Here is a 21,384-nt window from a genome sequence, read left to right as displayed (position 1 = left end):
TTCCTAGAATTAAAAAAAAAAAAAAAAGAAAAAAAGAGGGAATTGCCAAAGCAATGTTAATGCTCCTACATAAAAGAAACAGAACTGAATGGCAGTGCGTGGCTAACAGTTCCTCCCGCACTTCCAGCCCCTATCTTGCAATAGATACTATTAAAAAAAAAAAAAAAACACAAAAAAGAAAAAAGAAAAAACCCCACCACACACTGCTGGTGGTGCAGAAAGTACAGAAAAGCCCAAATACAGTTACTTGAAGTTTCTTAACATCTGAGATATTTCTGTAAGTTTTCTGGCAGATGTTTGCTCTCATTATGAAGTTTCTCATGTAAAACAGTTTATTGTGATGAGGCCCTGTTCCTCACGTTTTACTGATCTCCTTAGCAAGGCACAATAAAATTTGATATTGATCTATGACGTGTAGCTCAAAAACCCTGCAGGAATGTGCAAGATACAGAAGTGTTTTTCAGAATTTACCTCAGATGCTTTTACAGTCTTTGCTACACAAGCCCATTTACTTCCTCCTGAGGGAGTACAGATCATTAATATGGAAAGCAAACATTATGCCAACATTCAAGCCACCATCTCCATGGGAAGGAGATTTCCAAAGCTAGAAAGGATCAACACAGTATTCTGCCTTCAGCTTTTTTCAAGTCTTCAGCACTGCTTGCATAATATGTAAAAAAAAATAGTAACAGTCATTCAAGTGCCTTTGAGCAACGTTTGCAAGGCCAGAGCTCAAAAGGCAAGTTTTTTCCCTGTTTTCAGGTATTCTCAGCAAAATTAAACCTGCATTTTGCTTTTTAGGATAGACTTAAAGCATTTGATTAAGATGTTTGTTTGAAGTTTGTCTCGCTTATTGAAGTAAATCACATTCATGCCTTTGTAGACAAGTCAGACTATAGAAACTGTCATCTGCTGTTTCAAACCTTCCTTGCAGCTGATGAATAAACATGTTTCTGTACAGTGTAATGGATGGCAGTTTTTCAGCAGACTTGCTCCTATCACAAACATAAGAGTTATTTAGAAAATACTGGTTTTGTTACATGTAAGTTTAATAAAGTTTTATAACACCAATGACTGTTTTGAAAAATGTTTTTATTCTACAGAATTTTATCTGCATTACCCATTTAAAGAAAGGGGAAAATATAGTCCATGAGTGCCCCAAGTGATCTCACCAAGATCAGAGCAACAGCTGAACTCACAAAAACAAAAAACAAAACAGAACAAACAAACAAAAACCCACAGAAATGCTTGGTATTGACCTTTCTTTATGTAGTAAGCACTTTCAGCTCTGTTGATAAGTGTTAAAATGCTGAACTTAACACCCATTTTTAATAAAACACAAAAACAGATGCAGAACATAAAACACCTGCACACACACCAATTGGAAATCACTAGTACAGAAGCAAGAGGTGAATGCACAAGTGCTAAGTGCAGGAAAGCTTTCAAGATTGTGATTAAAAGCACTGTAAACGTTAACTCCACTAACCAGAGTTAGAAAAAATCATTTCTGGCAAATTATGTGCTAAGAACCTATGTATAAGGATGTTTACTTCCCATTTTATTCCCATGCACAAGTTTTGGGAGAGTTCTATGGGAAGTCATCTTACAACCCTGCTTTATTCCTTAAATCTCAGCTTTGCCTGATGCACCAACAGCAGGAAAACATTTTTGTCATTCTGGAAACAAGATGCTTACTCTTTTCTGCAGAAAATCATCTTCAGTTTCCTAACTACTTCAAGAAAACTCAGCTCTAGAGCTCAGGCTCTTCCTGTCCTCCCAAAAGCAAGATGACTTTTCCAGAGAAGAAGTTTCCCCACAGTTGTCTTGGCAACACTTACGGTGTCTCAGGATACTTAGGATACTTAAGAGGTGTTTCTTCCAACTATAGATTTTTAAAAGCATTAATAACATGGAAATTAATAGCATGAAAAATTCACAGGAAGATGATTAAAGAGGGGGCTTTGCTATGACTGCAGGTGTGAATTTCTCCTGTAACTGCTGCAAAAGTTTTGCTGTGCATTGCACAAATGTTACAACACTGAAACAAAGTTTTGACTAAGAGTCTGTCAGGTTAAGCCATGGGAAGATTATGGTAAAAGTCATAAAGGAAAGGAAAGTTTATAAATGAATCTAATTTTATATCAGTCAAAAACACTCTAATTTTCATAGCTTAATAGCAATATTTGGCTCGACTAAGGATTGACATAAGCTTCTGCTATTAAATAAAAAGGTAAATCATGTAGAAGTCTCAGTACTACACAACGGGAGTCAAATAGCAATGAACGAGGTATTTATAGAAAGAAAAACAAGAAGTAAAATAAAACGCAAAGCATATTCCTGAAAAGTTTCCAGAGCAAATGATTATGCAGCAGAATCTTTGCAGAGGTAACTACGGAACTAAATCTGCATTCTGCAGGCAGTCCACAGAGCTCCATTAAATGAATACACTTAAAGATTTGCAGAATCAAGGTAAGAACGGATAACAAGAGAAAAGCGTAAAGGACTCAGAGCTCAGTCCAGAAGACTGACAAGGGTAAAAATAGGCACAGCTAGAAGTACCTGAGCAAACAGCATATTATAAAGGGAGTAATTTAGAATCATGTGAAGGAAAGTAATCAGTACCTATAAAAACATAAGCAAATACAGGGGTTAAGGGAAAGCAAAGTCAACTCTAGAATAGGTTTCCCAAATAAAAACTAGTTTTAAGAGGTTAAAGCATTTTTGGTCCTGTTGCTCGACAGGCACAATCCTACATGAGGCTCTGAAAACAGAAGGAACAGCCTAATTTATACAGATCACACTGTAAACCAAAAAACTGCAAGATACTGAAAAAGACTTTAAAAGCAGTACTTCTGTTAATTAAACAGGTCACAAGTGGCTGTTCGGGCAGCAAAGTTGAAGAAATCGAGGTACACGTTTTATTATCATGGCAATGCTCTTATATGACAGCATAATTGAACACTGAAAATACGAAGCTTCCAGTCTCAAGTGCAACAGGAAAGAGTCAAGTGAGAAGTCCCCACTAGCCTTCCACCATTCGCTTAAGTATGGCTCCCAGGCCACCTTTGGCCACTTTCAGTGGGGTCAGTTCTTCTTTATTCTCAATGTGAATACTTGCACCGTGAGACACCAGCAGCTTTGCCTCATCCACTCTTTCTTCATCGCAGGCTAAATGACTGCAATAATAAGAAGAAACCCACGACCACTATTAAATAGTCCACGTTTAAAAACAGCAATAATCATGCCTTGTCAAAATGACAGTATGAATGCTGGGGGTGGGGGGAGAAGATTTACGAAGCAACAAAACTGACATGCAACCAACTCTCTCCACAGATTTCCAAGTCTACTATCCAGTCAGTTTGTTCTTATTAAGTAACTCAAGAATATTTCTTATTCTGTTATCTTCACAAAATTAAAGCATTTATCTAGATTAGGATTTGCTCTGCAGTCAGCAAAGCTAAGGAGCAGTAAAAATCCACAGTGAAATTGGAAATGGTAATATCTGTGCGAATTAGAAAAGACGAACTAAATCAAATGATGTTCAACAGAAATATGAAATAAAGAATTACTAAAATATGTCAAACTTTTTTTTTCCATTTGATATAGAATTTTGAGTACACCATGTGTTCTATAATATCAGTCTTAGGATTTTGCCATAAGATCAAACTGTATTTTAGATAAATATAGATTGCATTGTAAACAAGAAAGAGTTCTGTCACCAGTTTCAAAACACGTAAGATTCCATCCCCAAAGGTTCAAATCAATTTGTAACATGACAAGAAAAACTGCATGAACTGCATTTAAATTTCAACTTATTTTCCACAGAGAAATGAAGAAAAGCTTTCCGAACTAGTTCTTGCCTGACAAGATTGAACAGGCCAGCCTGCAAGCCCAAGTTCCTCCAATTTTGATCTTATTAGCATGTATTCTATCCTCTGGTGGCAAATGAATGAACCCAAGTTATTATAAAGGGTGTTCTAAGTTTAAGTAGATATGATAACACAAAATATGTATGCACACACACTTCTGCGAAACGAAGTACGATACCCCCAAATCCTTTTTAGCTATACAGGGATATGAAGCAATGGAGCGCTCTGAAGGAGACAAACATCAAAAAAGGCTTGCAAATGAAGTAATGATTGAACTAATGAAATTTTGGCTTCAGAGAGATTAAAGAGCAACCAAAATTGACACGAAGATAACTTACAGAGGAGTATTCCCTTCCGAGTCCTGTATATTAACAGATGCATTGTGCCGCAAAAGTATCTGAATCATTTTCAGGTTTCCTTTGGCTGCCGCTCTGTGTAGGGGAGTGGATTCAAAATGGTCTGTTGCATCTGGATTAGCTCCATTCTCTAAAAGCATGATTGCAATCTGAACACATAGGAAGAGAAAAAAAAGGGGAAAAGAATGGATGAAGGTTAACATAGTCAAGCACCTCCTACAAGTGCTGCGCCAGCTCCGGGGGCGCGGGGGCAGCCCTACCTCCTGCTTGTTTTTGGAGGCGGCGTAGTGCAGAGGCGTGCAGCCGTTCTGGTTGACAGCATTCACCTGCGCTCCCTTGTCGATGAGGGCTTTGACGATCTCATCCCGGCCCGCCGAGGCCGCGATATGCAGCGGGGTCCAGCCAGCCTGCAGGACACGCATTACCCAGAGAGAGGTTATCCCAAGAGAGATTATCCCCACCTGGAGTTTCAGGAGGAGAAGCACGAGGCCCCAACACCCTTCCCATGCGGACCGGTCCGCGCCCACGTCGCCAGTAACAATTAGCCACTCACGTCGTCCTTGTCGCCCACGGGCACGCCGAGTCCGAGCAGGAGGTCGGCGACGGCGCTGTGTCCGGCGGAGCAGGCCCAGTGCAGCGCGGTGCGACGGTCCTGCGCGGGAGGGAGAGTGCCGTGAGGCGACGGGCGCCCGCCTGGGAAGGGGACACGCGCAACAGGGCCGCCCCGGGCCGACGCGCTCACCTGGTCGGCGCGCGTGGCCAGCCCGCGGTCGCGCTGCAGGCAGTCGCGCAGCTCGTCCAGGCGGCCGGTGTAAGCCAGGTTGCAGACCTCCACGTCCGACACGGAGCCCTCCATCTTGCCGCCTCCTCCTCGCCCTACCGACAGGGGCGGAGCTACCGACTCCCCGCCGGCCAATCGCGGTCGCGCCACTGCCCCGTGCCGGCCAATGGGCGCCGCGCGTCCCCTGCGGCCCCGCAGCACGCTGGGATCTGCAGTCCGCCCGGCGCGCAGGGCAGCGGGAGGCGGCGCCCGCGGGACTACGGCTCCCAGCGCGCCCCGCGCCGCGCGCCGGGCGAGGAGGAGGAGGATGGTGACAGCGGGAGGATGGAGTCCGGTGAGGGGCGGCGGCGCGGGGCCGGCGGCGCGGGGCCGGCGGCGGGGCAGGGGGGGTGAGGGGCCGGCGCGCGCGGCCGTTGTGGCCGTTGGGGCGGGGGTGACAGCGGCGGGAGGGGGTCGGCGGCGGCTCTGCGGGACCCCTGGGCCCGCGGCTCCGCAGCCCGGGAGAGGCCGCAGCTCTGTCCCCGCGCCGGGCTCCGGGGGCCGCGCTGCCCCGCTCCCCTCCCTCCCCGGGCGACTGCCGCTCTCCGGGCTAGAGCCAGCACGGAGGCGCCGGCGCTGCCCCGGCTCGCGGGGCCCTGGGTGCTCCCGTCCAAAGGGAGCGTGCCTGGATTTTGCTTGGTTGTCATCGTGGATATTTTTAGCAAAAGTTGGAGCCTTTTGTATATTTAGCTCCTGATTTATGTGCTCTTTATACTGTCTATTTTTGCACTTAGTCAAATAGTAAAAGACAGTTGTATTTGGTTTTATATCCAATTTCTGGTTCTTTGGCAGCGTATTTCCTTAGTTTATGTTACTTAAAAGAATTAAACGATTTTATGTGCATTTTTACAACTGAAGACTTGTTTCACTTTCAACAAACCCTGCCCTAGTTATGTAATTGATTGAACTGTCATCAACTGCTGTACTGTCATTTACAGTTTTACTGTAAATAGGTCTAAGTTGAATAATAACATTCATACATTTATGTTTTCTGAAGAGTTTCACATTCCCACTTAGGAAAGTAAACTAGGGTCTTGCTAACACTTTTCACATGCTTCACATCAAGTCAGCAATATTATTCTCTTGGAATTTGCTGAGGATCGGAAAAAACAAACAAACAAACAAACAAACCATTAGGTATTTCAGTGGCAGAACACATTATTAAAGGAAATGAGTAAATGCAGCTGGTAGAATGGTTCAGAAGATCTAAAGACTGAAAAGCTCAGCCAGAGCTAGTCCAGTCTGAGTACTCAATATTGAGACAAAAGGGAGTTTGAATTTTGTGTATTCCTGTTCAGTTTTGTCTAGGTATGAAAACCAGATCACTATTTTATCAGACTACTTAGAAGAGTTTCCAGAAACCGATGAGCCAGTTTGGATCCTGGGAAGGCAACACCACCTAAAAGCAGGTATCCTTTAAAAGGAAAACTCCTCAGTAAAATCCACAGAGCATTCATAAATTCACATGCAACAGCAGCTCCTTGTATCTTCGGTTCACTGAATGTGTCATTAAAGGAATCTGTTTTTCTCTGTAAACAAGAAACACAATATAAACAGTGATATTAATTCTAATAGGAAACCAGAAGTTTTCCAAAAGACTTTCTGTAGCGGTTTGTGCAAAGAGATTGCTCTTGTGACAAAGGCTGGTCATGAGACAGCTTATTTCTAGTGATCAGTTGCTGCAGAAAAAAATGAATAAGTCTCGTAGAAAATTCAGTTTTATTAGTGTTACTTTCCCCTGAGAAGCGCTGACTATGCCCTGTCCCTTCCCTTGAGGACATCGTCTTGTACCCATGTCAAAGACAGTGGCTGTCAGCCAGGTGGGGTATTGAAGATAGGCCTAGTTGGCTGAAGGTTCTTTAGAAGGTCAGTCAGTCTGATCCACACTTAAGAGAAGATGCAGTCAATTAGATCCTAAAGAATTCTTGAGAGCCTTTGAGAGAATTCTGACAGTTTATATTTTTAAAAAGAGATAATTAGATTTATTATTAACATTTTCTAAAAATGCTATAATACTGGGTTCAGAGGTAATGTGTAATTTCACATTTCTTTGCATGTAGAAATTATTTAGCTTTCTTAACTTGCTATACTGATTCTTTCCAGAGGACATAATTCTTCATAGTTGTTTCATTCAATCTCAGCGTAGTTAATTCCAAACGTTTTTAAAAGCCTTCACTGGTTAATAGTTATTGCTTCCTTAGTAATTTCACTTTAATTAGCTTTCTAAAAGTTTTTTCAGTATTAAAATGGCTAGAAGAAAGTTAATATATAGAAGAAATTAGATTCTTTTTCAGTCTTAGAAAGTTTTTAATAGTTTCTTTCCTTTTTAAAATGTTGCAGACAAATCTAAGTTATTGTTGGATGTAAGTGCTCGTCTCTGGTTTACGTATAGAAGAAAATTTTCACCTATTGGTGAGTATACTGCAGAACTGCTGCCTTGTTAAAACTGCATTGCAGGATTCATGCACTGAAAAAAATGATTTTTACAATGCTAAAACGTTTTGAGTATTCATATTTAAACCCCATTTATGGTATCTGTAGATAATCAGGTCTTTATGTAGCAAGCAGTAAACAGTTACTTTAAGAATGAAAACCAAGTAATCTGTACAAGGAATAAATTAAATAGGATTACTTGTGCAATTTAGAAATTAGAAGTTAGACCAACAATGAGGGTCTTGCGCAGGGCCTTTTATCCATAGGACAGTTCTCGGAGGTTGCCAGCTGGCTAGCTGGATTCTAGCGCTCCAAAACTTTCTGTGGGATGCTACGTTCAATTTAAAGACCATACACACAAAATTACAGTCTAATCTCTTCAACCTTCCGATCTGACCCCTTTTCCTGTTTCAAGCATAGCTCACTAGAAAAGATCAAGCATACAAGCAACTTGTGTTTGTCAACTTGGGGAACTACCAGTGTCAATTTAAGATGATTTCTGTTCCTGAGCAAGTCATATCAAGTAACACTGGTGTTGTCTAAACTGAGAGCTGCAATGGTGTGGATGTTATTTTCATGTTGGACTTGCAGGAATTTTAGGACATAAATTATTTGAGGGTGCCAGAGCACTGGAACAGGCTGCCCAGAGAGGTTGTGGAGTCTCCTTCTCTGGAGATCTTCCAAACCCGCTTGGACGCAGTCCTGTGCCACGTGCTCTAGGTGACCCTGAGTGTGCAGAGGGGTTGGACTAGATGATCTCTAGAGGTCCCTTCCAAACTTAAGCATTCTATGATTCTATGATATGGTGATGAACTTTTCTTATCAGGGGGCACTGGTCCTTCATCTGATGCAGGCTGGGGATGTATGCTGCGGTGTGGACAAATGATGCTGGCACAAGCACTGATCTGCAGACATTTAGGAAGAGGTGAGTGCTGTTACCGAATGAACTTTTGAATAGACAAGACATGAATTCTAGGAATAATAAATAATTTCCTAGAATAAATTGTATATGAATCTTTTGATATCTCACTATATGGTTTTCTACTGCTCTCCAGCAATTTTGATGAAAGTGGTGGAAGCATTATATTTTTTAATCCACTTTAATTTTTTCCCATAAGATTGGCAGTGGGAGAAACACAAAAAACAACCAGAAGAATATCACAGAATCTTACGATGCTTTCTAGATAGAAAGGATTGCTGTTATTCTATTCACCAGATGGGTAAGAATACGTATGACCTTTTTGTTTTGCCATAGAAATTTCTAATGTTGAAACTTACTAGTTTTATAATACATTAATTCATAATATTAGAATTGTGATATTAAGTATATAGAAGTTTATATAGAAGTGAAAATGCATGCCAATGAGTAGAAAGTAAAATAAAACGTATGTTTTATTCTCTGAGATATAAAGCCAAATACTAGCTCTTGATAAAGTATATAAATCATGGATACCAAACTCTAATGCTAAAATAGACATTCTTGTATGTTACAGCTGCATTTTGTAATACAGATGACTAATATTTGTGATTTTTATCCAGTTTGTAAACTGTTCATTTGTTAGAGGAACTAGCAGTCATGAAGTCTTGAAAAGAGAATAGATTGAGAAAGTAATTATTGCTAAATAGAGTTTGCAATTGCTGTATGACAACACTCTTTAATATACATTGTTACCAGACTCTTTGTGGTCTTTTTTTCTGTGTGTGTGCCTGTATGTGTGCTTTTGCCCTTGTACAAACAGCGCAGATGGGTGTTGGAGAGGGGAAATCAATTGGAGAATGGTTTGGACCAAATACAGTTGCTCAAGTGCTAAAGTAAGTCAAATCTTACTGGCTTTCTCAGAACATACTTGCCCTGCACCGCGTAGCTGGGGTGAGGCTGGGTATCATTAAGGGGCTGCACTTGTCTCAGAGTGGGAACGTGAACGTGTAGCGTGCGGTTACCCCGGGCGTGAGGACTGCAGCACCGTAGCACAGTGGGCGAGTGCTACACCTCACATTAGAGTGCTGGTGTGAAACATGAGAATGAAGCCAGAGAGGCCAAGGAGGGAAATTGCATTTCTCACTTTCTGAATAGCTCTTCTGCCTAACAAGGCAGCTGTATAGAAGACGGGGGCTACATTTAAGAGAATAGGGTTGCCTTTGTGCAGTTCTCTGAAGGATGATTTAGAGGTGTCTAACCTCAGCTCCAGGTCCCAAGTGGTCAGCAGTGTGTTTGCAACTTGGGGTCAGGTGCAGATTCTAGACAGTGGAGCTAAAACATGCCCTGGCCTCCTGCTCTGTTTGCTGAGACGTTCTTCATGGCTTCATATACGTTTTTTTTCTGGCTTATTTTAGACACTTAACTCTGCCTGTGCAGCTTAGGCAGCATAGCTGCCTTCCGCAGAGTTCTGGATTTCACATACGTGGACAGGCATGTCGGTGCTATAATATCTCTCGTCTAATTGCTAGGTGCCCCAAACCTTCAGCTGATCGTGCTTTTAGTGCCCTGTTCTGCTGTCCAGAATGCACAGAAATAGTTCACTGAACTTTATGGAACTTCTTATGCAAAAAAGAATGTGGAAAATGATAGAAAGTTTTGGAGCGGGCATATTTTCCTTCTTTGTGCAGTGCTAGACACAATGTGCAAGTTTCCACTGATGACGCTCATAAGTGCTATAAAAAGTAATAAACTTTATTGTATATCTGAGCTGTTAATGTAATTGGCAGTTGGGACAAAGCAGTTTGCACATGGTGTCTATCCTCCTGGTAATATCTAGTATTTATATTTTTAAATATATTTAAACCTATCTTTTAATTTCACTGGAATGCCCCAAAATCCAACACATATGTTCTGTTTAAGAAATAGTTTGGTTTTATTCAAGAGCCATCAAATTGTCCTGAGTGCAAAGCTACTCTCTTGGTCCTCAATACTTTAAAATAATTATTACCTTACTGTTTTCTAGGAAGCTTGCTTTATTTGATGAATGGAATTCATTGGCGGTTTATGTATCTATGGATAACACAGTTGTCATTGAAGACATCAGTAAGTGAAACGTCTGTCTTCTAATCAAGAGTTTCTGATTTGTTACATTTTTTTCCCATGTCTGAACACGAACAAAATACTTTTAGGCCAGCATGGATTAGCTTTCCTTGTTCCAAGGGCAAGAAAAGAGAAAAAAAAAAAAAGCAATATCAAGTTTTGTCCAAAAGTAAAGCTAGAACAAAGTGGTGTGGGCATTTTCAGTGGCCAGCTGTTTGGTGATGCATACTATACAATTTGGGGGAATATTGAGTGTGCTCTGTACTATTTAACCACTTATTCCAGAAGTGGAATGAGGTTGCAGCATGTAGAAATAAAAGTAATTGTTTTTAATGCAGTTTGCTGAGAGATGTGCTTTTGTCAGGCAAGAGAGAAAGAAAGTATCAGATGCCAACACTTAGAAACACTGGGTCAGTCTTTGTTTTCAGTTGTACAGAGGTGGGTTTACAAGTGATATTTAGCCACTGCCTACTTCTGCTTTAGTCCCACAGAATATTAGTTTCCTGCTCACATCATTACACACAAAGAGGTTCCTGAGGAGTTTCTAATGTTATCATCTCTCTCGTTTAATTCCCTGACACTTAACAAGCCAAGTTTTACAGTATTAATAATGCTAACAGTAGCTGTAACTTTAGCCTTGAATTTTCAGCCCCCAGTCGTTCAGCTAATAGCTCACTGTCATGTGCCAGCATATGCTGTGATTAGTTCTGCTCACTACTTGCATTCCATGCCCTGCTCCTTTTCTGTTGCAACAAAAAAAGTAGCAGGGAGTAGGGAGTAGGGAGCAGTAGTAGGGAGAAGGAATATCCCTGTGTTCATTTGTGCGCTGATCAATTTCTTTTGTGTTCCCACAGAGAAAATGTGCTGGTCCCCTCCTCAGAGCAGCAGTGCTGCCCACAGTAGCACACATTTACACAGAAGTGCTCTTGGCCGAAACAAGAACACAGCAGGGTTCTGTGCTGGCTGGAAACCTCTCTTACTTATTATACCTCTACGACTAGGGATAAATCACATAAATCCAGTATATATCGATGCATTTAAAGTAAGTTTTTTTTTTTTTTTTTTTTTTTCCATTTTTTTCCCTCAATGAATTGCTTGTGATTGTCATATCAATTCAGGTATCTAAGTATCAGTGGACAAATCAACTACAATTTCCTTTTCCTCCCTTGTAACATGTAGGAATGCTTTAAGATGCCACAGTCTTTAGGAGCATTAGGAGGGAAACCAAATAATGCCTATTATTTCATAGGATTTTTAGGTAAGGACCAAAATCTTATTACAATTCCTAATCCTGAATTGCTTCCTAATGAATCTTCTCTTGTTTTATTCTTTTGCCTCAGTTTTCTCAAATGATTTTCTTGTATTTCAAATTGGTTCTTAGAGCAGTTTCTTTTTTACCTTCTTGCATGTCTTTCTTTATTACTTACAGTAATATTTAATACTAGAGTCAGTCTTTTTTCAGCTCTCACCCCAGTTTGACCCATAAGGTTATGCATTTTTTTTTTAATCTGGATTGATTTTCTGACTGAATGCCTAATGAAATTAGAGCATTCACTTGTAGCCATCCTGTACTTTTTGATCTGTGCAGTGTTGGGGATTACAACATTTAAGTTATTTTTTTAAAATATTGAATCTCACATAGAAAAAGGAAAGTACGCAATAAAGGTAGAACTACCAAAACCAGTAATACTTAACAATAGAAAATTATACCAAATACACTGTGAGAAATTTGTGTCTAAACTTTCTAATTTTCTTATAGAACAGCTACCTAGAAAGTCTGAATAATGTTGCCTGTAATGATAATGTAACTGGTATTGCACTGTACCAAGTACATATAATTCACCTGAATATAATCAACAAACTGATTCTACCCATGCAGGCAATGAGCTGATCTATTTGGACCCTCATACCACTCAAAGCTTTGTGGATTCAGAAGAAAATGGCACAGTTGATGACCAGAGCTTCCACTGCCAGCAAGCCCCACACAGAATGAAGATCATGAATTTGGATCCTTCAGTAGCTTTAGTAGGTGTTAAACAAGAATAGATACTTACACTTTATTTCAAAGTAATATCTCTGTATACTGATAAGGGCACTAATGCATTTCCTTGAACAGAAACAAAATCACAGAGCAGTTTCCTGCAATCTAGAATTCTATAATGTGGTAAATTATACAGTAACTATAAGATATTTAAACTTAGGTCAAGTAGGGAACCGTCTGGTTATACCTTAGGGGAAATATTTCAATTTCTTTACTGTGCAGCCTTTACCTTTTGCAGGAGGTATTATTAGCCAAAGCATGGAACTTAATCAATACTTCTTATTTTATTCTATCACTACCACTTAGGCATGATCACTCCAGACAAGTTACTTCTTTTACATAACATAACTAGCAAAATTTTAAATGGAATTATTTGTAGAAGTCATCCAATATACGTCACAGGGAAACTGTATTTAAAGAGACTAGTTCTGATCTGATGCCAATTTCCCTTGAATGGGTTCCTGGAGAGCCTCTCCTATAAACTTTATTGTTAAATCTTAAAAGTAATGTATAAGGTACTGGCATCCTTCATTCATCAACCACTCGTTATTATTTAATACTATTACCTTTTGGAAAGTGTGTTCTTTTCCTTAATATTTAATTTTGCAAAATGGGAAGCACACAGTGGATCAGACATAACCATACTGAAGTATAAGAGTCCACATTTACAACATAGGCACCGCCAGGAAGTTGTGCCATAGGCAGCAGTTCATCTTGTAGGTGGTGTCGACTTCTGCTGATCCCTGAGCTGTTGGAACGGGCTGTGGCGCCAGGCAGGAGCACGCAAGGGCATTGGTGTTTGTGCATTAACTTCAGTTTGGCAGGGCCTTGTTCCACTCTTGGGACCTCTCCCTAGAGCTGCAATATATCTGGGCTCTTATGCTAATGTTCATATGAGCTCTTAACAAAACAGTGGTGAAAATAGGCACTTGCTAGTTTCACACAGCAGGGACTTTTTTCACATATTTATAACTCACAAGATTAAAAAGTACCTAATTCTTTTTTTTGCAGGGCTTCTTTTGCAAAGAAGAATGTGATTTTGATAATTGGTGCAGTCTTGTACAAAAGGTAACAATAGAGTCTTATTATCTCCATTGGCTTTATATAAAACTTTTTTTTTTAATATAAAATGAAAATTCTCATTAGAGCTTTCCCTGTTTGCTAATTAAATGAGCCATACAGAGGAATGCATTAGTGCAGCAGCCACCGAAATGCTAAAAGAGGGTTATTTGGCACTTTGACACCACATACCCTGCCAGCTGGAAAATGGGTATAAATATACACCCTTAAAAAGGCTTTTTAAACACTATTTCTTTAATGGTAAAACTTGCTTAAAAAATTTACTACTCACTAAATTACTTAACATTTTAACTGCTATCTTGTAGTGATTGTTTTGCTTCATGATACTTTTTAATTGTTATATATATTATTGTTCTAATTATGAACATAAGTTCTTGGTCCTATAAACATCTGATTCTGTTACATGCAGAATCCCCACAGCTTCTGCTGATCCGGGGAACTACTTTCTGCCACAGATTAAGCACTTGAGACAGGCAGTTTATTAGTCATTGCCATGTGCAGTTGGCATACTAAGCAAGAGAAGTTTGAAAGTCAGCCTCAACCTGTAATGCATTTATTGGACAAAAAACCTTGACAAAAAACCCCAACTGAACACTGAATAGGTAACAGTATCTTGAGTAAAGCGGTTTCAAAATCCCTGAGATATAGAACCTGAAGTCATATGATTGAAGTGAAATGTGGCTTCTCTTGATCAAAACCTGTCCTTCAAAACCTGTCATTTTGTGGAGGTGATGGATCATTCTTGTGTTCCCACTGACCAGTGGCAAACAAGCAGAGAGTCACAGGCATGTGATTTTAAAAGGCTAAAAATGTTGTATATTTTTGGTGCCTGTTTGCAAACAAAAAAGTGGTGTTTTACAACACACTGATAACTTCTAGCAAATGTGAAAAGATCTGTCTTTCAGGTTTCCTTGAGATGGAAAAATTTATATTACAGAATCTATGAAGTGCTGATTCATAATGGCAGGTAGTTAAAGTGTAACAGGATTTCACTATATTTCTGCATAAAGCCTCAGTTCTCTGATAAACATACATAATTTTAAAGAGTTTTAATTAAAAAAATGTTTTTAATTAAGCAGACACTTTTAGAATTTGAAGGTTTTTTGAGGCATCTTTTAAAAAGAGAGTATCCCATCCTCAGGAGATTCTGAAACAACAGAGTCTACGGATGTTTGAGCTAGTCCAGAAGCACCCACCACACTGGCCTCCTTTCATACCTCCAACAAAACCAGAAGTGACAACAACAGGAGCAGGTACAGTACTGATTTGAAAATACAATTGTGCAGCAGCGTGTCCCTCACTAGTGAAATAGAAGAATAATTCTGGGTGGAATAACTATGATTTGCTCAGTGTCAAGCAGTCAGCATGAGATGAGATTTATTTTTACAGAGTATTGGTTCTGCAAGCAGCCATATGTGATTGGTAGCACAGATTTTTTTTTTAAACTCCTCACCAAACACCATGCCCAAAAGTTTCATTTAAAGGAAACTTCAATGCTTCTCTTTCTTTCAGGAAAAAAAAAATTCTTTTTGTTTGTTCTTTTTGCAGAGCTCATTGAATCTACTGACAAGCTATTCGAATTAGAAGAAGAATTTGAGATCCTGAGTGTATGAAGGCAACATGGTGGCTCTTCTGTGTGTTGACTATATTGGTAATATTATTGCATTGAGTTAAAGCAAACAGCCATGCTAGCCCCAAAGTGCCTGAAATTATGGGTAACACAGCACAAAAGCCTAGTAGTGTCCAAAACTCTGACGGTGGCAGTTTAACAGGAGCTTCCCTGGATGGAAAGACAGTAAAAGATCTTGTAATAAGACACTTAAAGGGAATCTCTTTTTAGTGTGTGTCTTATTTGAAGACCAACGGACCTCAGATTAAGGCAAAAAACAGTATATTGTTAGGCTGTGTTTTTGGAGAAAGGGATAACGCAAATGGATAGTTCCTGCTCTCCTATAATAATGCAATAGTTTAGTTTTTAAAGCAAAACAATCTGGAGTTAAGGAGGATGTTTACTTCTGTTCCCTCCTGTGGGTTGCATCATAGGAAAAATACATTGTCTTGTTTAAAAGATCGGCTGGATCAGGAGAAAATTGTTTCCTTGTTAAATATTTTAACATGTATTTGAGCAAACACACTTTATTACAAAAATGTTTCTGTAAAAGGAACTATATCTAATGTATACATTTTGCAATAGCCTTCCTGTTTCTGGGAGATTTCAAGAAGAACAGGAGACTCAAATAGTTGCTGTACATCACAACCACTGCTATAGTTATGATATATTTCATCTTGACCTTAAGATTCAAATAATTATATTTAGTTTGATTTTTCTTTCAGAGCTAAAATGAGTCAAAAGTGGTTTAACTGTACCTTATTTATTTAAAAATAGATTTACACAAGTTTCTCTGTTACAGCACTTTATCTGTGCATCTAATAAATTTCTTAAGCTTTTCATAGGTGGTATGCTGCTATATTTTATTAAGTCATTTGTGTGAAATAAATATAAACCAGGTTATCTTAAAATGTAATATATAGATACACATTTGCCTTCTGACTTGTTGCCTTTTGAGATCTATTTTGGTAAAAGTGCCTTAATCCTCCAGGCTTAACAGAAGAACATTTGCAGTTTTATTTCTAAGGCAGTCTCTCTCTCTCTAGTAGCCATTAGAAAACACTTAAAAAGATTTAAAGGCAAAGATCTTTTAAGCCAATCTGAAGTATTTACTATCAAACAGTCCCCATTATGGTCAGTTTTGTCATGTTAGTGTAATGAAAATGAATCACAAAGTTTTGTCTACCAATAAATGACAACATCCAGAAACACTGAATGCCGTCTCCTCTCACTCACCTCCTGACCAGCGCTAGGATGGTCACAAAGAGAACAGTTAAACAGACCACAGGTAACTTCTTGTTTGCCATCACTGTTTATTAACCACAGTTTGGAAACTAAACACTCACAAAATATGTCATTTTTTTCTCCTCTCTAGGGATTAGCTACCTTTTTTTTTTTTTTTTCTCTCAGCTTTACTCCTTACCTGTTGTTCATGTAACAGGTTGAATTACTGCTCCTCCCTCCTAGCCAGAAATTCAGATGACCCCTCTGGCTGTATGGAAGAGTAGTTGGAGATGGGAGTTTTATCACACTCAGTATCTGAACAAGGTGGAAAAGAGGCCAAATCTGTTGAACTTTATGGAAGTTTGTGCACCAGTATCAGGGAAGCCAGGATATTGCACTAGAAGCAATTCCGTAGAGGAGAGTAACACGTGAAATGTATAAGGAAATTCTCAGGGAACTTTTCCTGGAAAGAATATAAACTTGTATTTCCCTGTATCCAAGTTCAAAAAAATTATTCCAGGTCCCTGTTAACGTAATACGTGATTGACAGCTCTTCTGATGGCACCAAGGAAGCACAGTGTAGGAACTATAGTGATTTTTTTAGCCAGTTATTTGTGCAGATTTTGAGAAAGCAGCGACCTTAGTGGTGCCGACTGATTTAAAGTTGCACTTGCATAAGCCAAGCTGTAAAAGCAGTATGATCTTTCTGTGCAGGGACAGCTAAAAGGCAGATTCCATGCCCTGCATGAATACATCGTTACTCTGTAGCATTAATACACTTTAAAGATATTCGCAAAATACATGCAGATGATGGAAGATCTTTTGCAAGTAGAAAGAAATGAAAGACTAAATTGCTCTTCACAGATACTCTGCTCGTCTCCACTGTGGCTCAAGTCTAGTACATGCAGAGCACCAACCCTGATTCAGGAAGTTACTGTTATATTATGCATGTAAATAATTGTTAAAAGTAAAAACATCACATTAGCTCCTTCAAAGAAGCATGTTCTTTTAAGTACTTTGCTAGATAGACAGTGACCCCTAGAACTAAAGAAAGGTGCTAGTGTGTTTGCAAGGCACTTTTTGTTTTTTCAAAGGTCTTGGAATGTTCCTATAAAAAACTTCATATGCTTCACTGTAGAAATATAAGTTGATAATAACAACTGCATCTTAACTGAATTAATTCATGATATTAGCATACTTTTTTCATGGCTCTTTCAAAATATACTAGGAAAATACAACTAGTGGCACTTCTTTTTGATAATGACCCAAAGGAGTGTGACAATGTGACAGTGCATTAGAAAAAAAACATTTTTTCCTCTTTTTTAAAACTTAATAGAGTTGAAGTCCGAAAAAGAATATAACATATTTTAGAAGTATTTTAGAAGTAAAAAAATGTACATCCTAAAACTGCTTGTTTCTATGTTTGCATAAAGCTTGCATGCTATCTAGTAAAGACCTTACTTTTTAAATATACACAGCTTGGATAATTACAAAGTAACTGTGCCAGGGCTACCTCAGAAAGCTAGCTGATACTCATGTAATTACATGTATCATGTGGCTGCAAGGAGGTAAGCACAGACCTTGAGGCAGGCCTTTTACTTACAATGTATTTCAACTGAAAGCTCCAATGAGCACCAGAGGCTTTGAACTCAGCACCGCAAACTGCGGTTTTAATTGGAGTGGCTCTTTAGGGACAAGGGATATGACTCTACTTATCACATATCAGTGGAGCCAAAGGCTGGTACCTCTGCTTATTATGCAAAGCAGAACAAATTCATCTTTGAGTCTTCCTACAGAAGTCAGTTACCCTGAATGCATTGCATTTCTAAGTCACCTGTGATGCTTTAATTAATTTTAGCTAGTCTGTACTTTGTAGAAAAGTGAATCTTCATTCCCTTACACTAGACGAAATACTTTTTGCAAAGACTCTAAGTAAAATATCACTTTTGAAAAGTCTCTGTTGACAATTGACATGTGCCTGTGACAGGTGAGTCACATAATGGGCATTATAGTTAGTCTTCGATCTGAGTATGAAACTCAAAGAGACTTTCTGAGGTAGCCATGAATGGAAAACAAATCAAAACATAAAAAGTAAAAGCATAGCACCATGTTTCATAAAATAGAGGTTTCAGAGAACTGGTTTCTCCCGCCTTGTGGTGAAGTCAAATTCCCGGAGTGGACACCTGATTTTGGTAGGATTCTGGCCATCTTGATTCATTCGTCAACCACACACAAGTTTATGTATTTATCTTTCCTCAAATCAGTGATGTCTAAACACTTACACAGTAAACACATCTATTGATCTTTGCACTTTCATTCCTACAAGTTCTTCATACACACTTGGCAACGGCTGACCCGTGTTCGAAGCTGTCCTGCTTTCAGAGTTTCTGAGGGAGGTGCACTGAGAAACTGCTGTGACTGTTCCACTGTTGTCAGCCAGAAGCTGTATTTGTTTGCAAAGTAGTGGCATGATCCCCTAGCACCATTGCATTCAATGAAAGGAGTAGCACGGAAGTCCTCCAGGCAAGAGCCAGGTGAGACGAGGGACTGACCTCCACCTTCAGCCCCAGCTGCCGTGTGCTGAAAGAAAGATGTACATTTAAATGCCTTCAGAGGAACAGAACAGGCAGTCATACAGGGAAATCCTTGAGTTCCTTTGTTGCAAGGAGAAAAACAAGGGAACCAAAATACACCTTGAGGTGAATTCAGGCTAGAGGTGAAGTACAAGGCAGTACTTGGTTTGCATAGAGTGTAATGGAGAAAACATTTCAGCAGAGATAGGGGATTAAGACCATGCTCAAGCTCAGTCAGTGTTTCTGCATTTAAAGGTTTGCAAAACAGTGAATATCTTGGGCAGTAAAGAACTACTGCTTCACTGTTACTGATGAACAGTACACGTGAGAAGCTAAGTGGCAACAAACTCAGCTTATATAGGGCAGCTGATGAAGAAACACATTAAGGCAAGAAGCTATAGCACTCTAGTTTCCTAAAAGCAAATTCAGGGACATCGATTTCAGTAGCCCAAATAAAGACGAGATCTAGAAATGCTTGAAGTTGACTTTGCATAAGCAATAGTTTTCTTACCATAAGGAAAGAGTATCCAATCCACAGGCTACGCCAGCCAACAGGACACTGTGGGATAGTGATATCCTGGCTGTGCACCGCCACAGCTTGGGAAGGTGCTTCACACACCGAGCACCGACTGATGTACTGGGCAATCTGTATGCTCGCCACAGGCATCATGGGGATAGGTGCCGTGGTGGAGAGCCAGTAGGACTTGTCATTTCGGCTGGCGTAATAGCACACTTCATTGATGTTGCAGTAAATAAAGGGCATGGTGCTGAAGCGAGGCAAACAGGAGCCCGCAAAACCTGCAAGAAGAGATGAAATGGTTGATCCAAGCACCTGGCAAACACTTAGATGTGAATGGCAGAGCGTAGTACAAGTAACACTGCGTATACTACAGACTCTGACCAAGCACACTTCCACCATGTGCTCCACAACTGCCTGTGGTACCAGTAACGATTGTTCTTTAGAAAGAAGATTTTGTGGCATTGTTTGTGCCCAAGAGAATTCTGCCAACTCACCAAGATCCTGGTTATGTGACTTTTCCTGCCCCTCCACATACAATAAGCTGTAGCCATCCCAGAGCTTGTTCATTCCTATGGGACATGGTGGGATTTGCTCTGACTGGCTGTGCTTCACCAAAGTGTATCCAACGCCCACGCTCCGACCAGGCATTCCTGGCAAACCAAGGGAGCCCGGCTTTCCAGCAACACCTAGAAAACAGAAGAGGAGTCCCTGACTTAGTAATAGGCAGGCAGCATGGACACCAGCTAGCTCTGTACCTGACTTTGGCAGTGCTGTCATTGTAAGTCAGTCCTGTACAGTGAAGAGCTCAAGTTTTGATAGCTGTTATATAACTGATTAGACTTTTCTAATTCCAAAAGCAGTCACTTCATCCCCTTTTCACAGGATCATAGAATCATCATGGTTTGAAAAGACCTTTAAGATCATCAAGTCCAACACTATGCCTATCAAACCATGTTCCTAAGTGCCTCATCTATACATTTCTTGAACAATGCCAGGGACGGTGACTCCACCACTTCCTTGGGCAGCCTGTTCCAATGCTTCACTACTCTTTCCATGTAGAGTTTTTTCCTAATATCTAACTGATCTCATTTAATTTTCTGTCTTTCCCCAATGCTAGTATCCAAGCAGTAACTTCTATCTCAGAGCGTAACAATTCTGAGGATCTCAAAGCACTAAACAAAGCCAAACCTAATGAATTCATTTTCAATGTAGTGCTCTTGGTGGTGATACTTATTTGACAAGTTAAAACTTGTACAACAAATCTACGTCAGAACCCAAACCTTCACTCTCTCGTGCCTCTCCTCTGCCATCCCACCCTCATAGCCATGTTCACTGTGAATACCATACTGCTCTTCAGGATGCCTCCCACATCCACAAGGCATTACAACCAGCAGATGTTCAGGATCGTACAAGACAGAAGATGATGTGCATGCCCTGGTCTTCCTAAGATTATTACTTTAGTGCTGCAGAATGTCTCTGCAGAACCACTGGGCAAAAAGAATTCTACTGATTCCTTTTTTGATTTGTGCTCTCTAAATAATAAAATTACCTTCAAATCCCTGTGGTCCTGGAGCACCCAAAGGTCCCGGATCCCCAACTATGCCAGGTGATCCAGTTAAACCATCGCGTCCTTTCAAACCCGATCTGCCTGGCAGACCTTTTGCACCTGAAATTAAATACAATCGTTACCATCATTGTCTCCTCATTCTAATGCCTTCACTCCTACTATCAGAATAGGAATTGTTGTGAGCAGCTGTAGTTACACACAACTAACTCAATACAGGCAATCCACATGTTCTGACTGTTAGTCAAATGATCAAGTGAAAATGCAGCACTCAGG

The 21,384-nt window shown here is 40.0% G+C and overlaps 3 protein-coding genes across 5 annotated transcripts in view; 1 reads left to right on the top strand and 2 right to left on the bottom strand.

Annotated features, from left to right (window-relative positions):
• Positions 1 to 2,121: 2,121 nt before the first annotated feature.
• Positions 2,122 to 5,100, bottom strand: PSMD10 (proteasome 26S subunit, non-ATPase 10). The gene is made up of 5 exons (XM_088527554.1): positions 4,968 to 5,100; positions 4,779 to 4,877; positions 4,486 to 4,632; positions 4,208 to 4,374; positions 2,122 to 3,176 (listed from the first exon to the last, which is right to left on the bottom strand). The coding sequence occupies exons 1-5, from the start codon at positions 5,079 to 5,081 to the stop codon at positions 3,023 to 3,025; spliced, it is 681 nt and encodes a 226-aa protein (XP_088383680.1). The 5' UTR covers positions 5,082 to 5,100; the 3' UTR covers positions 2,122 to 3,022.
• Positions 5,101 to 5,309: 209 nt separating this feature from the next.
• ATG4A (autophagy related 4A cysteine peptidase) lies at positions 5,310 to 16,226 on the top strand. 3 transcript variants are annotated; one of them, XM_088527552.1, is made up of 13 exons: positions 5,310 to 5,340; positions 6,383 to 6,454; positions 7,386 to 7,457; positions 8,305 to 8,403; positions 8,597 to 8,698; positions 9,218 to 9,290; positions 10,421 to 10,500; positions 11,352 to 11,539; positions 11,677 to 11,755; positions 12,377 to 12,522; positions 13,550 to 13,606; positions 14,760 to 14,871; positions 15,167 to 16,226. In XM_088527552.1, the coding sequence occupies exons 1-13, from the start codon at positions 5,331 to 5,333 to the stop codon at positions 15,229 to 15,231; spliced, it is 1,155 nt and encodes a 384-aa protein (XP_088383678.1). In that variant the 5' UTR covers positions 5,310 to 5,330; the 3' UTR covers positions 15,232 to 16,226. The 3 variants fall into 3 exon arrangements, with proteins under 3 accessions (XP_088383678.1, XP_088383677.1, XP_088383679.1); XM_088527551.1 differs by having other exon boundaries at positions 6,344 to 6,454; XM_088527553.1 differs by lacking the exons at positions 5,310 to 5,340; positions 6,383 to 6,454; positions 7,386 to 7,457 and having other exon boundaries at positions 8,382 to 8,403; positions 9,223 to 9,290.
• Positions 16,227 to 18,541: 2,315 nt separating this feature from the next.
• The window catches only part of COL4A6 (collagen type IV alpha 6 chain), a 42,807-nt gene continuing 39,964 nt past the window's right edge, over positions 18,542 to 21,384 (bottom strand). Inside the window, exons 40-43 of the mRNA XM_088527637.1 lie at positions 21,094 to 21,210; positions 20,039 to 20,230; positions 19,536 to 19,822; positions 18,542 to 19,031 (exon numbers count right to left, since the gene is read on the bottom strand). Coding sequence (XP_088383763.1) covers positions 18,771 to 19,031; positions 19,536 to 19,822; positions 20,039 to 20,230; positions 21,094 to 21,210 — 857 coding nt within the window. The 3' untranslated portion in view covers positions 18,542 to 18,770. The remainder of the gene's footprint in view (positions 19,032 to 19,535; positions 19,823 to 20,038; positions 20,231 to 21,093; positions 21,211 to 21,384) is intronic.

Source organism: Tinamus guttatus, unplaced genomic scaffold, assembly GCF_059628265.1.
Source record: "Tinamus guttatus ecotype Peru unplaced genomic scaffold, ASM5962826v1 Tinamus_guttatus_pri_ptg000287l, whole genome shotgun sequence".
NCBI classification, from domain to species: Eukaryota; Metazoa; Chordata; class Aves; order Tinamiformes; family Tinamidae; genus Tinamus; species Tinamus guttatus.
The sequence above is the reverse complement of the archived record's forward strand: the minus strand, read 5'-3'. Positions and strand labels throughout refer to the sequence as shown.

Coding starts and splice junctions, on each gene's coding strand:
- PSMD10 (XM_088527554.1), bottom strand. CDS start 5,081: ATGGAGGGCTCCGTGTCGGACGTGGAGGTCTGCAACCTGGCTTACACC. Junction 4,633..4,778: donor CCGTGGGCGACAAGGACGAC/GTGAGTGGCTAA, acceptor CGTGTCCTGCAG/GCTGGCTGGACCCCGCTGCA. Junction 4,375..4,485: donor CCTCCAAAAACAAGCAGGAG/GTAGGGCTGCCC, acceptor CTATGTGTTCAG/ATTGCAATCATGCTTTTAGA.
- ATG4A (XM_088527551.1), top strand. Junction 6,455..7,385: donor GCAACACCACCTAAAAGCAG/GTATCCTTTAAA, acceptor AAAATGTTGCAG/ACAAATCTAAGTTATTGTTG. Junction 8,404..8,596: donor CTGCAGACATTTAGGAAGAG/GTGAGTGCTGTT, acceptor TTTTCCCATAAG/ATTGGCAGTGGGAGAAACAC.